Source organism: Argopecten irradians, chromosome 2 (assembly GCF_041381155.1).
Source record: "Argopecten irradians isolate NY chromosome 2, Ai_NY, whole genome shotgun sequence".
Lineage (NCBI taxonomy): Eukaryota > Metazoa > Mollusca > Bivalvia > Pectinida > Pectinidae > Argopecten > Argopecten irradians.
The window spans coordinates 342,470-355,517 of record NC_091135.1 but is presented as its reverse complement, the minus strand read 5'-3'; the positions used below and the strand labels follow the sequence as shown (position 1 = coordinate 355,517).

The 13,048-nt window shown below is 36.3% G+C and overlaps 1 protein-coding gene and 1 long non-coding RNA gene across 2 annotated transcripts; one reads left to right on the top strand and one right to left on the bottom strand.

Moving 5' to 3' along the window:
* The first annotated feature begins 5,676 nt into the window (after positions 1-5,676).
* Positions 5,677-8,373, top strand: LOC138316846 (uncharacterized). The gene is made up of 3 exons (XR_011207662.1): positions 5,677-6,367; positions 7,295-7,359; positions 8,216-8,373. It is a non-coding gene; the product is annotated as an uncharacterized lncRNA (long non-coding RNA).
* Positions 8,374-10,013: 1,640 nt separating this feature from the next.
* On the bottom strand, positions 10,014-12,725 carry LOC138313042 (putative nuclease HARBI1). The gene is made up of 3 exons (XM_069253703.1): positions 12,679-12,725; positions 11,426-11,601; positions 10,014-10,390 (listed from the first exon to the last, which is right to left on the bottom strand). Exons 1-3 carry the CDS (start codon positions 12,723-12,725, stop codon positions 10,014-10,016), a joined length of 600 nt encoding a protein of 199 aa, XP_069109804.1.
* Positions 12,726-13,048: the final 323 nt, after the last annotated feature.

The following is a 13,048-nucleotide window of genomic DNA, read 5'->3' as shown; positions in this document are numbered from 1 at the left end:
CTGTTCAAGGCAGAAGTTTTCAAGTTTATATATGACATTCTGGATGGAGAGACGCAACAGCCTCTCCATCGTGTGGTGATCCTTGGAGCCGAACACTACCTGGTTCATTGACCAAGTTTCCAGAGTTCAACACTCAAGCTTAGCAGGCAAAGAGGACGGCAGTCTATCGTGTATTGCATAACCAGGGGCTTGAACCTTTGACCAAAACTGAGGTGCAACAAGGCTAACTTAAGCGTGCGAGATGAGGAAAAATTCTTCTTCATAACTCGAGTTAAGATATGAATGCCTTTGACCACTTTTCCTTGTTAGATAAACACCCGTCATATTGTCCAATGAAAATGTCCAGTTAAACATCTTATTACACGTGGGAATCATAATAAACGAACTCATTGGTCAGTAAAAGCACGTGAACTGAATATGAAATTTGAATGCGTTGGGTTAAAAGGAACTCGGGTCTAATTCCTAGATTCGTATGATCTTAAACGGAACTCGGCATGGTTTTTCGACTCCGTTTCTACGCTATATTGAGTTTTTCTGTGATTATATGTTCCTAAAGGTTCCGAAGACGATTACTGTAAAATACTAGAACACTGACACGTCAAAATAGGCCCTGCTCAAGGTGCTTTGCGATTAGGAAAAGTAATATCTTGACAATGAAATGTACAATTGAAGCTCTGATTTCGAAATGATGGATGACAGTATATATTACAAGATATCTTAGAGGATTCTTGGCGCCTACCAAAGAATGATGTATGTCTGACGAAAGAGGAATATTTTCTCTGCTTTTTAAACAATAAATATTAAAATCCAAGATGGTTGCCTCTTGGCCATCTTGTTGATTTTGTTTGATTGAGTTGTATGGCCCATTTGGGGCTATCTTGTTGATAGATCGGTTCAAAAATGCCTTATACGCAACTAGGAACCTAGGGGAAACCAACCTCTGAAATATCAGACAGATCCCTTTGGTGCTTAATAGAGATAAATATCTTCAACTGCCAAAATCAAAGGTGTTTCTCTGTCGGTCATCATATTGACCGATTGGCCCAAAAATGTAATATGTAGAACAAGGGCACTAAGGTAACCTACATCTGCAATTTAAGACTTCTTGGTAACAAAAAGAAAACTTAAAAAGGACAGGCGGACGGACGGACGGACGTACAGACGGACGGACAGATAGACCGACAACCTGGTTACTATAAGGCACCCGTATTGCGATACGGGGCACTATTAAGCATCAGGATATTCATTAAAGTCTTTAAAGGCAATGTATAGGCCAACATCGGCTTAAACAGAACTAGGATCTGGTTCCTTGATCCGTATAATATTAAACAGAACAGAACAGGTCTCGTTGTCGACTTCGTGTAAAGAAATCTACACTGAAATGATTTTTACTTTGATTACATGGTCCTGAAATTTCAAAGACAATTCCTGTAAAAATAAATCTTAAAAAGTCACATCTATGTAAGCGTCGGCTCTAAACTGACCTCGGGTCTGGTTCCTAGTTCCGATCAAATAAACGGAACTCGAATATGGTTCCTAGTTCTGTTTGAGCTTAAACAGAACCCGGGTCTGGTTCCTAGTTCCGTTTAAGTTAAACGGAACTGGGGTCTAGGTGTCAAACCCGTTGAAGAAATTCTGTGTTGTATTATTCATGGGAGCTATAAGTTCGATTCCTGTATTACAATGGTAATTAAACATCTTATTAGAGGTAGAAATTCTAATAAATGGAACCCGGCTGGTTGACCAATATTTGTGTTAAACGGAACTCGGTCTGGTTCCTAGTTCCGATTTAGTTAAACGGAACTGGGGTCTAGGTGTCAAACCCGCTGAAGAAATTCTGTTATATAGATTAATTAAGTGTTGTATTATTCATGGAAGCTTTAAGTTCGATTTCAGAATTATAATGGTAATTAAGCATCTTATTATAGGTAGAAATTCTAATAAACGGAATCCGGCTGGTTGACGAGTATTTGTGTTAAACGGAGCTAGGGTCTGGTTCCTAGTTCCGTTTAAGCAAAACGGAACTGTGGTCTAGGTGTCAGATCAGTTTAATAAAAATCTGTGTTATAGAGATTAATTCTCTGTTGTATCATTCCTGAAAGCTCAGAGCTAGATTCCTTTATATCATTTGAATTTAATATATTATACGATGCAGAAATCCTAATAAACGGAACTCGACTCATTGACCGGTATATTTGTGTTAAACGGAACTCAGGTCTGGTTTCTAGTTCCGTTTAAGTTAAACGGAACTAGGGCCTGGTTCCATGTTCCGTTTAAGTTAAACGGAAATCGGGTCTGGTCCCTAGTTCCGTTTAAGCAAAACGGAACTGGAGTCTAGGTGTCAGATCCGTTTAAGGGAATTTGTGTTAAGGAGATTAATTCTGTGCTGTATTATTCATGGAAGCTCTAAGTTCGATTCCTGTATATAATAGGTAATTGAACATGCAGTTAGAGATAGGAATCCTAATAAACGGAACTCCGCTCGTTGGCCAGTATGTTTGTTAAACGGAACTCGGGTCTGGTTCCTAGTTCCGTATAAGATTAAACGGAACTCGGGTCTGGTTCCTAGTTCCGTTTAAGTTAAACGGAACTGGAGTCTAGGTGTCAGATCTGTTTAAGGAAACTTGTGTTAAGGAGATTAAATCTGTGCTGTATTATTCATGGAAGCTCTAAGTTCGATTTCTGTATATAATATGTAATTGAACATGCAGTAAGAGATAGGAATCCTAATAAACGGAACTCCACTCGTTGGCCAGTATGTTTGTTAAACGGAACTCGGGTCTGGTTCCTAGTTCCGTATAAGCTTAAACGGAACACGGGTCTGGTTCCTAGTTCCGTTTAAGTTAAACGGAACTCGGGTCTGATTCCTAGTTCCGTTTATTAAACGGAACTAACGGAACTAGGAACTCGCAACCAACTTCAGCCTTCTTTCGGCGGATTCGACCTAGAGTGTATGGCTAGTGACGCAAAAAGTTTACTCCTGAGTAATAAATGGTTCTATCATGAACGATTGTTTGGTAGCAATCCTTACTGCTGTCCTCCTTCCATCTAATTGGGTTTTTTTATAAGATAACCATAAACATGTTAGTGGAGACCATGTGCCATTTATACTTTTCGAAACAACGCTTAAATTTCAATTAGCATGTATTGTCTTCAACTAAACAAACATACAATTAACTAAACATAAAATAAACCCTTGGTCGTAAAATCAATTCAATAGAAGCTTATTTCGAACCACGTATTGATAAAGGAATACTTTTGTCACTATATTCGTATGTTACGGATTTGATAGGCGCAGTGTTTTGTTTTATTCTCCACAGCCGGTATCCATGTTTGCAGTACTAGACCTATGTCGTGATGTTCAATGTGTCGAGTTTAAAATTATTTTCATGAAGGTGGTAACAAATGGCCGGGTTTTTGTTATATGTCGGGGGCGCCAGAACGGATTACCATCTCGTCTCTGGAGTTTTTATGTTTGATAAATAATGCTACTGATGGGAACTAAATGGTAAGAACTTCAGTGAAATATCAATAAAGACAAAACCCAGTCCTAGCGGAATGTCAAAGATCCTCTGATCTATCCAATATATACCAATTATACCAATTACATATTTTCTTCTCAAAAACATCTTCCGTTGACATAGCATCAGGGAGATGATAAGTGGATAGAACGGAAAATTATGTTGGTGTACAAATTCATTAAAATTTGTTGTGTCGTATCGAAAAGTTAATATATATATTTAGATATCGTATACGAAATGCCCGGAAGGTATAACACTTATCAACACTGTAACTCGACAATACTTTTTGTCTCTTCTCTGTGGGATATGTTTTATTTACATATTGGATTAAATATTTTTCTATAATTTGATATTTTCCATATTGTGCTTCAGAACGTCTGCTTCTTGATTCAACTTCACCCAAGAATGTTAGAAACCAAAACATTTCATTCCTGCAGCAAAGTAAAAATAATAATTTGCTCTACATATTGTAGCATCCCCCTCTGAACCCTGAGGGCCAAGGCCATGTTTGAAAATGTGGTAACAATTCACTTAGTCGCTCATGAGTAGGAGCGATTTAAAGAAATAATTAGGACAGCCTTGCAGTGATGTCAGGATCACAGACGAAAGCAGCCTTGCAGTGATGTCAGAATCACAGACGAAAGCAGCCTTGCAAACTAAGTATCCAATTCTTGGAATTTGACAACCCTATTGGCTTTGAGATAGGTGTGTCTTGATTATTAAAATATTGCTCTTTATTTTATTTTTTTTGTTATGAAATATTTTTGTTTTGCTATGGCATTTGAAAAGTCCACAGGCTTTTAGCAAGCTCTGCAAGTTTTGGCCATCTCCTTAAGTTATATTGAGAATTTCTTCATGAAAGGACCTCTTTCACGAACAATGGAAATTTGTCCACGAACCAATTTTATTAAATTTAAATGTTATATGTAGCAACATACATGCAAAACCCTTGAAATACTTATCCTTGATATAGACCTTGCCATATTATAACCTTTAAACCACAAATTTACCGGTCCACAATTTCAAAGTTCAATGTTACCATGCAGTTATGGTAAACAAAATCGGCTAGTACTTACGTATAGTGATCAAGCCTAGCAAGTGTAAATATATTAGCATGTTTGTAAGACACCCATCTACGACGATGTCAGCAAGATTTTTATATAGACTCTGAAATTTATACAACAATCTTTTTTTAATAATATAGTGAGGTCTATGATTTAAGATCTGCTCACTTGCACAAAGGATTTACCTGGTTGGGACTTACCTGTACCTATACATATCATACACTATACACCAGTACTAGACTTTATATCTACAATTGAAATGACAAACTAATACAAGGAAAAGCAATGGAGGGAAACAGATGAGGCTTACAGCAGAAAGAGAACTTTGTAAACTAAGAGAAGACATAAATGACATCAAGGTTTCCATGGATAAACTTAGTGAAAAATCAGACATTCAGGAAATTGTTGACAAGCCATAGGAGATACTTTAGAAAAGTTATGTAGGAAGCTGAAGGAAGAAATAAAGAGAAATGTAATGGAAAAAGCTGAACAACTTGTAAAATCACGAAATGAGGAGATTCAAGACCGAGTGGCTGGCATTGAGATAGGCATTGAGAATCTTCAGAGAGATGTTAAGAAAAGGGACTTAAATTAGTGTTTCCCACAGCCCCGATTAGCATGGCGCCGCGCCGTGCCCTTTTTACCTGACGCCATGCCCCTATAACCTAACGCCCGGTTTCATGAACATTCCTTAACTTAAATGCTTCCTTAACTTAAATCTCTTAAGGAATTCCTTAACTAAGATTTTCGATAAAATGCGTTTCATGAACATTCCTTAACTTAACTAAGGAGCTCCTTAGCTAAGTACGTTCACGGTCAGGAGCTAGGTGCAAAATCGGCGACGTCGTTTCGAAAATCGGATATTTTCAATGCCATAAGCGGTCACAATGGAACTCTTTCGTCGCTGAGGTACGTATTTACCTATTTTGTCGTCTGCTCTTTCGCGCTCCATATTTATCTGCAAAATGAGTTGTTCAATGAAGAAGAGAGACAGGGGCTCCAATTGGACGGAGGTTGAACGGATTATCGTTGTCACCAACGTATTGGAGAGGGAGGGGGAATTGTTTGGGAATTTTAAGGGGGCGAAAACAACAGCCAAAGACAGAGAAGCGGTGTGGGCCGAAATTACAAATACATTGAATGCGTAAGTTAGGAGGACTGAACATTCAACAGAAAGGATAAGCTTTGAACTACATATCTAGATTATTAAGCTTATGTATTAATGTCATGTAAAAATCTTTTCTGCATTGAATTATTATCTAGTATGACAATAAAAGAAAACGGTAAGTGTAATTAATGAACAATTGAAATGTAAAGGAAATGCAAAACAAGCCAATTCAACCAAAACTTAGTACAAAAGAGTTGTGATAAAGCGACCAAAATCTATTTTATGTCAATGCATGGTTAGTTTGGGTTCCTGTGACCGAAGCATCGCACCTATCGAAAATAATGACCGGGGGTATCACTGAAAACAGGATTCGGCTATGGACAGGGGTAAAATAGACAAAGGTACACTATACAGACGACCTAAAACTTACAGAAATTCGATAACTATACGTAAACTTATTTAGTTCAAAAAGTGATAAAATATGATGTATGCAGCAGGTGAAAACTATTTTTTCTATTACGATCCTGTCCATCCATACCCAATCAGTAACTTGCCGTATACTGTCCATGATTTTGCATACTTTGACCTACTTTGATGCAGACGATGATTTTTGAAAACGCTTGTCAAACATGTCATGAAATCTGAGGATTACCATATTTCCGGGTAATATGCAAGTAAGTCATTATTTCAAGATATCCCCCGCTGTCATTGAATATTTCAAACTTTGATATCAAAAGGAAAGCGTAGATTTGTTAGCAATATATGGGTTGCACATGAACAGTTTTTGCTGAATGGCTACTGTGATCACACGGGCCCGTAACAATACAGTATTGGGATATTTATAACGCAACCAGTGACTGAAAATATATATTATATACAGTAGTTACGGGCCCCTGTGCTGTAATCTATTAGAATATTGTATTAGTTGTTACCTCATTGTTTTTATACTCATCATCATATTATCATCAATGGGAAACAGTCATCATCATCATAATCATCAGTAGTCATGGTCATCGTTATACATTCCATGTAAGTAAGAAACACACCTTGCTTTCAGTTTCAATGCATGCAAAATAGTATTGTTTTGAGTTGGTTTTTCATACTCTTCTTTATCATTTGGGTCATATCGTCATCATCACCACTGTCTAAGCATCATCATCCTTCTCCTCCTCCTCCTCCTCATCATCAAAATTCATCAAGTAAGTAGAAACCATACATATTTAAGGGCAAGAAATATTCCAGTTCCGATGGACCGAGACCAGTTAAATATGCTCCCGGGCAAGTGAAAATTGGTGTAAACTTGCCCGGTGTACCCTGTTTTTGGAAAAAATAAGACTGAAATATTAAATTCGGGCAAGTGGTTTTCAAAATAAGTTTCTTGCCCTGAATTAATATTTTAACAAATTTGTTGTGAGATAAAAAAGCAGACTAACACATATCCATTACTAAATATCACAGATATGTTTATTATGTTGAAGCATTTAACTACAGATGCTGTAAATATGAACATCTTTTTAAAAGATATAAGAAAACTTTTCCATGTGTAAATAAAGATCGACTATAGCAGATCAATAATACACTGATTTGATGTTTATTTACAGAGAATCCAACAGCAAGAGGGATGTCCCACAGGTCAAGAAATTATTTGATAATGTTAAACAACAAGGTATATATTCAGCAAATAATATATATGTAACACTAACAGATATAAATAATTAAAACATGCCAGATGTACCAGACATATACATACAAATGCATGTCATGCATTTCAGATTACATGTACCACAGATGTACATAAGTAATCCATGTCAGATTACATGTACCAGAGATGTACATAAGTAATCCATGTCAGATTACATGTACCACAGATGTACATAAGTAATCCATGTCAGATTACATGTACCAGAGATGTACATCAGTAATCCATGTCAGATTACATGTACCACAGATGTACATAAGTAATCCATGTCAGATTACATGTACCAGAGATGTACATAAGTAATCCATGTCAGATTACATGTACCACAGATGTACATAAGTAATCCATGTCAGATTACATGTACCAGAGATGTACATCAGTAATCCATGTCAGACTACATGTACCAGAGATGTACATAAGTAATCCATGTCAGATTACATGTACCAGAGATGTACATAAGTAATCCATGTCAGATTACATGTACCAGAGATGTACATAAGTAATCCGTGTCAGATTACATGTACCAGACATGTACATCAGTAATCCATGTCAGACTACATGTACCAGAGATGTACATAAGTAATCCATGTCAGATTACATGTACCAGAGATGTACATAAGTAATCCATGTCGGACTACATGTACCACAGATGTCATAAGTAATCCATGTCAGATTACATGTACCAGACATGACATAAGTAATCCATGTCACATGTACCAGACATGTACATAAGTAATCCATGTCAGATTACATGTACCAGACATGTACATATAATATTTTCACAGTTTTCTCCAACTCGTACCATGTATTTTATATTTATTAGTTAAGAAGTACTTGGATGCAAGAAAAAGACCTGTCACAGGAGGGGGAGAGGGTCCAGCTCCACCAACCACATCCCAGCAGCTGTTGCTTGACCATTGGAAAGGGCGACCAGGGATGGAGGGAATTGGGTCCGGTGTCATATCAAAAAAGTATCCCCCATCAAAAGCCTGTCATGGATTATTTATATATAGTGACTTTATATACTTAAAATTATCATGTATATCGATAAGAACTATTTAATGATATACAAAATGACATGTTTACTGTACATAAGCAACATGTTTTGTTTAAAAAAATCAACACTTATAATTAATACCCAATAGTATTTCCAAAATTTTAGCTCACATGTACCGAAATCATTTCAAAATTTGTCAGCAATACCAACATCTGACTGTATTGCTTACACATAAATATGTAATGTCTTAATAAATCAAATTTTTTGTAGACCCAGATCTGTCTGAAGTAGTTGAGACATCTGTGGCCCTGAGCACAGTTCTCGAGTTGCCGGAAGTGTCCGAAAATTTCAATACAGCTATTTCAGCCATGTTTGATGGTAGGGTTTTGAGTGTTTATGAATATTATTGAATATACAACTTTGTGTTCATTTAAGCATTGGTTGTCATATTTTTGACATGCATTGGTGCGTAACATACATTGTTGGTTGTTTTAGCATAGCCAATGGTGTGCGATACATGTATATTAACATTTATATAGGCATTCCCATTATTAGAGGATAAAGTGTGAAAAATGAAGAATGAACATAAAAGTTATACGTTTGTATAGTGAAAAAAAATGGTATTTGATGGAGCAGCCAATAATTTGGCGGGAAAGAGTTGAAGACATTTAAAAATACATGTTGGCTAATAATCACATATTAAGGCTTATTGGGCTATATAGCTAGTTGATTTTTAATACAACGCGTAGCGCTTGCATTATACATGTAGTTATCTGGTATACTATAAGTGTAAGACTTGCCCTGTAATGACATCTAGTGGTGACCTCTTGAACCATAAACTTCCATTCATAAATTTCCTATTCATTGAATAATATTCCTCTGGACCAATCAGATGGTGACTTTTTAATTACTGCATTAACTGCAAATCGTCGTGGGAAGACTGAAAGTACAATGGAAATATGGTACTTTGAGTACTTTGATTTTTTAATGTATTGATGATATTTTTTGTGATTGTCACTGATTTTTTTTTTTCATATTAATGCTACTTTCGGTTATTCTAATTGCAGACTCATCATGTAGTACTCACCAGCCAACCACACACCAGCCAACCAAGCCAGTGACAAAATCTTCCAGCGGTAAAAGAAAAAGAAGGAGTAACAGTTATGAGGAATTAGAAGAAGCGGAAAAAAGAAGGGCTGAATCTGAAGCTAGATTATACAATATGCAGAGGGTGTGGGAGAGGAGGAAACTGAAATTGGCTGAAATTGAGGCCATAAAGAGCAAGACAGCTGCTGAGGTTGCCTATTGGAAAAAGAGAACAGCTTTGCTGACAGCTGAGAATGAAAACTAAACAATCTCTTTTTCCAATAGGCAACTAAAGAGTGCCAAAATCTTCAGCCATAGTTTCCTCTTCTTACACATCACATAATTTAGAATTGAAATCTTCAAAAGCTTTTCTTTACTTTCTTGCAGATTTTAGTGAAGATATGATAACAAATTTTGCAGTGAATGGGAATTGAAAATTTCACTAATAATGTGATTAAACTAATTATTCTTTGAACTACATGCAGGGCCCTGAATGTTAAAGTTGAGATAGACATATTTGAAAATCATGCTATCAAGTTTATGGGAAGTATGTCCGCCGTATGAATTCTCTCCTTCCACCTTCTCCTTCATTAGTTTCAAAATCAAAATCCCCTTCTTCCCCGATTCCATCTACATCAAAGTGGACAATATCTCCTCGCTCTATACCAATATTATGCAACACAGCACATGCTAATACAATCTGTGCTGCCTTCTTTGGAGCAACACGTAAACATGATCCCAAACAGGCAAATCGCCTTTTTAGAACACCATACGTCTGTTCAATCAAAACCCTTGTTTTACACAGAGCATTATTTAATCTTAGTTTGGATGCAGTGTCAGCTACCATGTATGGTGAGATCACGTGTGTCGTGCACTGATATGCCGAATCCCCTAATATGATGCCATCATATTGTCCTGAAACAGACAAGTTTTTAAAAACATACAATCCAAATTTAATGCATATGACAAGAAGTTTAGTTCATTGGTAAATTATACATACATATTAAGTCTTAAGTATTTAAGCATTAAACTAACTTCCTATGGCATCTATGGTCTATATAGATGCCAGAGCTTTGCAGACAATCTTCATAATGCGTGCTAGCGCATTATGAGATGATTGTCTCCATAGCTCTGGCATCTATATAAACTATAGATGCCTTAGGAAGATAGGTTAATGCTTATATTTACATTATCAACTCATTTTAGGATCTCTGCATTTACGTTGTTTAAGCTAGACCATCAACGACGATTTAATCCACAAAATGGAACAGCTATTTTGACGGTGATCAGTTGACGTCATCACGTCAACATTAGTGACGTCATAAAGGTCACGTTTTGGGCGTCGGTTATACCGTCATATCCTTCAATTTGCCTTGGTTAGAAGTTACAAGTAAATGTAAATATTCTGACATAAATAGCTTTAAAGTTTGTTGATATGAATCACCTTGACCTTCATTCAAAGTCACAAGGGCCAACAATCCTAAAAATTTCAAAAGGCTTGTCAACTATTGAAAGGCCTACAGACTGAAATAGACCTGCAGCACGTTGAGATAAAGGGGTACCCAGTTTGTTTATATGAATGACCATGACCAAAATTCTGTGTTTGTGAAAAAACAGTTAAATTATTCAATGCAAATTCTAGTTTGGTTTTACATTTGTTGATTTCTATTACCATTCTCAAGGTTTCTTCCTAAGTGACTGTTCTTGAAAATGCGTTGGTCATGTGCTGAACCTGGCCAATCAGCATAGCAGTTGGTAATACGGAGGCGATGATCACACATCATCTATAAAATATATGTAATTCAAATAATTACAAGAGCATGGTGCTGTGAAATACCTGTTAATAGTGAATCATTAAAATATTCACAAAGATCAGACACATGAATTCCTAATCGGACACTTGTACTGCTTTATACATGTATGTCCATAGCAACCTAAAAATAAATGTACTTTTCAAGGGCGATAAATTATACTTTTTAGTACCTACTTGTACATTAAGGCTGTGAAAGCCTTTCCTGTTAACAAAGTCATTTTCATTTGTCTTAGGAGCTATAATCCGAATGAAAGTTCCGTCCACTGCTCCAATCACGTTAGGAAATCCTGTGAAAAAAGATACGGGTACATCTCTTTCAATTCATTGTTCTAAAAATGAAGACACTTGTGAAGGGGACATAATTCTTGGAGAGATTTCATCAGGTTAGGAAATAATACCACAGTTTAAAGTAATTAAAAAAATAAGGAGAGGTTATGGGCCTCTTGTTAATGTTACCATGGAAACTCAGTCAAAAATACCAAATTACAGTTTCTTTTTAGCCCACCATCATCAGATTATCTATTCAAATCGCCTTTCGTCCATGGTATGTCTGTCCTTCCTTCCGTCCGTTAAAGGCCCACTACCTTTCCGGAGCAAAATTTAAAGGTTTCTTTGAAACATTAATAACAAAAGAAAATATATATCGATGGCTTTAGATGAGGTTACAACACCAAACATATGCAAGATTTCCTGTCTAATGTACGATAACAGTGGAGATTCATTTCGCTGTTTTGCCGTCTGGCGCAGTGATAGTCAACTACCGCGCGGCATTTAGGACGACGGCGGGAAACATAAAACGACCCGCGTTATGAAAATTAACATTTTAATTATTCTAATTAAACAGTTCTGAAGGTGATGATAAGTGTGCTAGTAAGCGTATAGTTAATAACTTCTGCGACTCTACAAAATTATTGATCTCGTTTTACATTCCTATTTTAAAAATTAAAAGCCGTTTCGGAAAGATAGTGGCCCTTTAACATTTCTCAGAAAGTAAGAAAGGGATCTTTTTCAAATTTGATATGCATGTTCCTCTAGGGCTCTAGTTATGCATATTGCATTTTGGGACCAATCGATGAACAAGATGGCAGACACATAGCCATCTTGGATTTTGATAATTGAAGTTTGTTACTGCGATATATCTCCGAAAGTAATGAAAGGATCTCTCTCAAATTTTATGTGTAGTTGTTAGTAGAAGTTTGAAAAGCAGAGAAAAGATCCATCTTTCCATTGTCAGACATAGATCATTCTTTGTTGGGCGCCAAGATCCCTCTGTGATCTCTTGCTGTTAACTGCTGTTATTTTTTTTAAGTTTTGCAATATTCACATACATTTAGAGTTATACTTGAATCATTGTTACTTTAACCTTGATGTATGTGGGTTTTATTCCAACTGTGGAGTGCGGGGGATAATGCCACGCTTTGCAGCTGCATGGTGCATTTCGTGAGTTACCCAGTACTAACAATTTCCTCGAAATATACATTTTGATTAATTTAACAAAATTAAAAAAAAAAAAACAAGGGGAGGTAATTTATAAAGAAATAAAAAGTTGTATCAGGCTATAGCTATAGGTCTGTCATTTTCAGGGACTGTATTTTTATCACAATCATCTTTGCTGTTCAGGTAAGTAGTTGAAGTGGGATCTTAAACTGTTCACTTGCATCTAAAATATATTTTACTGTGACAATGAAAAATAATTATGTAAATACATGTATGACAAATAAGAAACTTTGCATATGAATGATAATGAAATACCGGTATAA

Excerpts from the sequence above, each read along its gene's own strand:
- LOC138313042 (XM_069253703.1), bottom strand. The coding sequence starts at position 12,725 with ATGCACCATGCAGCTGCAAAGCGTGGCATTATCCCCCGCACTCCACA. Across the intron at positions 11,602-12,678 it reads ATTATCCCCCGCACTCCACA|AGATGTACCCGTATCTTTTT; the intron begins GTTGGAATAAAA and ends ATGAATTGAAAG. Across the intron at positions 10,391-11,425 it reads TAATTTATCGCCCTTGAAAA|GACAATATGATGGCATCATA; the intron begins GTACATTTATTT and ends TGTCTGTTTCAG.